The following is a 2,781-nucleotide window of genomic DNA, read 5'->3' as shown; positions in this document are numbered from 1 at the left end:
TAAAGTAAAAAGTCACAAAATAGACTAGAAGATATTTGCAACATATAAAACTGACAAATGACTGATGTCTAGAATAAGAACTACTAAAAATAGAGAAAGAAATAATAGAAAGTTGAGCACAGGATATGAACAGGTTCTTCACAATAAAATAAAATATCCATCAGAATGAACGATTTAATGAGTAATTGAGGAAAATGCAAACTAAAATCAATAAAACACCATTCCACACTCATGTAATTCACAAAATTACACATCTATTTTAAAGAGCAATTGGTAATGTAAGGCTAAATGTGTTTATTCTGTGATACACATCTTAAGTAACTAATACAGTGAGCCCAAAGCAGAATGTTCCACTGCAGTGTTTTAATATAGAACCTCTGGAAACAACTTCATGCCTTCAGTTGGAGAAAAGATAAATTACGATAGAGTAATTGAATACTGCTACACAGTACTAAAATGAATGAACGAGAGCTTAACATACAATATAGATTAATTCTACAATAATGAGTGAAAAAAGCTGTAGAATGAGCCAATTTAAGTTGTAAAAACATAAAACAGTACTAAAGAGTAGATAGTTTAGGATATATACAGTGAAAGTATAGTAACACACAGGAATGATAAACATCAAATTTTGGATGATGGTTATCTCTGGTGGGGAAGAACGGGAATGTGATCTGGAAGTGGCAAAATGTTAAGATCTGACAAAACTAGGTGCTGGGAACTTGGATATCCAGTATGTAATTCGCTATAGAAATAGTACAGCCACAACCAATACACATACACACCTATTTAATCTCAGAATGCTGTTTCAATATTTTAGTGCTCCCTGTGGCTCAGATGCCATACTAGGAATTTGGGGTACAGGTATGAACAAGGCATAGTACCTGCCTTCAAGATAATCTCACAGAAGCAGGCTTGGATCCTGACTAACTTTGTCACTGATGGCTACAATCTGTTCTTTAATCAACGGGCCTGAGACATTTAAAAGTTTAGCCAATGTTACTGAGGTTAACTCCAGACACTTCCCGGCTTTCTTTACCTTTCCTTGACAGAATGAAGATAATGGGCAGACAAACCATGACAATGATTACAGCATAAAACAAAGAAGAGAACTTCCACACAAATGTAGAAATTACTTTTATTATGTTAAAATATTCCTTAATGAGCTAGCAATTATTTATGTGGAGAAGTGGTCCAAAAAACAGGTTCATGACTGAATTATCCTTGTCCTTAATTACAGAGATGCACGAATTACACATATCACACTATTGTGTGGCGTAGTTGCTGAAGGTCTACGAGGCTGTGAGCTTGCAGGCACTTCTCCCTGCCTGTTAGGCTGCCCCCATTGCATCACGACAGGATGGACGTTATTTTTCTCTTTTGAATTAAATCTTTACAACAGTGCGAATGCTGTAATAGGAAGCAATATACTAAGTTTTAAATGATACCTTTAAGACCACTAAAATTGTGTTTTTCGACTCTCCGTCCCCTCAAACTCCACATTGTTATTACATTCTATGGCATATAGTTAAAGAGAAAGCTTACCTCTTTCCAGAATGCATCAGTTCAAAGGCTTTATTAATTTCATCAAAAGACAGATTGTGAGTCACAAATTCATCAACTTTTATCTTTTTGGACATATACTCAGACACCAACTTTGGGACACTTTCTACACTCTTCCATCCTAAAAGAAATCACACATTATTCAATAAATTTCTGCAGGATGCTTATTACTTAGTGGAGGACACAAAGGCATTCAAGAGAATGAATTTTTTGATGAGTTAAAGAGTAATGAAAAACTCCAAAATAGCATGGAGATGAAGAATTTGACAGTTAAGAAGTAAATATTTCTGAGAATTTTCCTTTCTCTGTATTAAGATTTACTAAAACTTCATTAAAGTTTTGGCCAACTGAGACTTTTAAACTACCCAGGACAGAACTCTGGAAGTCTCAGCAACAACCTTATTTAGGTCCACATCAGCAAAGATTTCTATAATCATAATATTCAAGGAAGAAAAACTGATATAATACAGGACTTTATTTCCTTGTTTTGAAACAATGAAATAGGGATAGCATCTCAGAACAGAAAACTATGAAACTGAAAAATGAAGTAGAACTCTTTAGCTAAATGGTAGGATTTTGAATAAAATTAGGTGCTACAATTTCTCACTGTCTCTAAAGAAGGAATACAATCAACGAGAAGCCTTCTCACCTTCCAAGGATGCATTCAACCATATTTCAAACCTCTTTTGAGCCTTTTCCAAATCTCCTCCCTTATATTGCCAATAATTATTTTTTCCCCCACAAATTGTGGGGATTTCTTTCTTCCTTAAATCTCCTGGTAACTGAGATGACCACAGCCACTCCTGTTGTCTAGACAAAAGCTTCTATTATTTTTGGTTCATATTTTAGCAATGCAAGGGGCCTCAATGACACAGTGAATTACCCAACCAGCATATGGTAGAATGAGGCTTCAGTTAGGGGTTACTACCAATACCCTCTGGATCAGCCAGGATTGGAATGCCCTTTCAAATACAGCTATGGACTTCAATTCAAGTTGACATCCCCAAATAGCATACATGGCTTAAAAGTTTCTTCTAAGATACTCAGCTGTGCCATCTATCTAGAGGTTTGAAGAGGAGGGCAAGTCAGATTGACATTTTTTTTTTTCTTTTGAAATGGAATCTTGCTCTGTGGCCAGGCTGGAGTGCAGTGGCACAATCTTGGCTCACTGCAGCCTCTGCCTCATGGGTTCAAGCGATTCTCCTGCCTCAGCCTCCC

General features: G+C 36.1%; 1 protein-coding gene across 1 annotated transcript in view; it reads right to left on the bottom strand.

Moving 5' to 3' along the window:
• Nucleotides 1-274: 274 nt before the first annotated feature.
• Nucleotides 275-2,781, bottom strand: part of ADH5 (alcohol dehydrogenase 5 (class III), chi polypeptide) — a 16,837-nt gene continuing 14,330 nt past the window's right edge. The window contains exons 8-9 of the mRNA XM_017516188.2: nt 1,546-1,684; nt 275-1,410 (exon numbers count right to left, since the gene is read on the bottom strand). Of these exons, the coding sequence (XP_017371677.1) occupies nt 1,386-1,410; nt 1,546-1,684 (164 nt within the window). The 3' untranslated portion in view covers nt 275-1,385. The remainder of the gene's footprint in view (nt 1,411-1,545; nt 1,685-2,781) is intronic.

Source organism: Cebus imitator, unplaced genomic scaffold, assembly GCF_001604975.1.
Source record: "Cebus imitator isolate Cc_AM_T3 unplaced genomic scaffold, Cebus_imitator-1.0 Scaffold575, whole genome shotgun sequence".
Classification (NCBI taxonomy): domain Eukaryota; kingdom Metazoa; phylum Chordata; class Mammalia; order Primates; family Cebidae; genus Cebus; species Cebus imitator.
The sequence above is the reverse complement of the archived record's forward strand: the minus strand, read 5'-3'. Positions and strand labels throughout refer to the sequence as shown.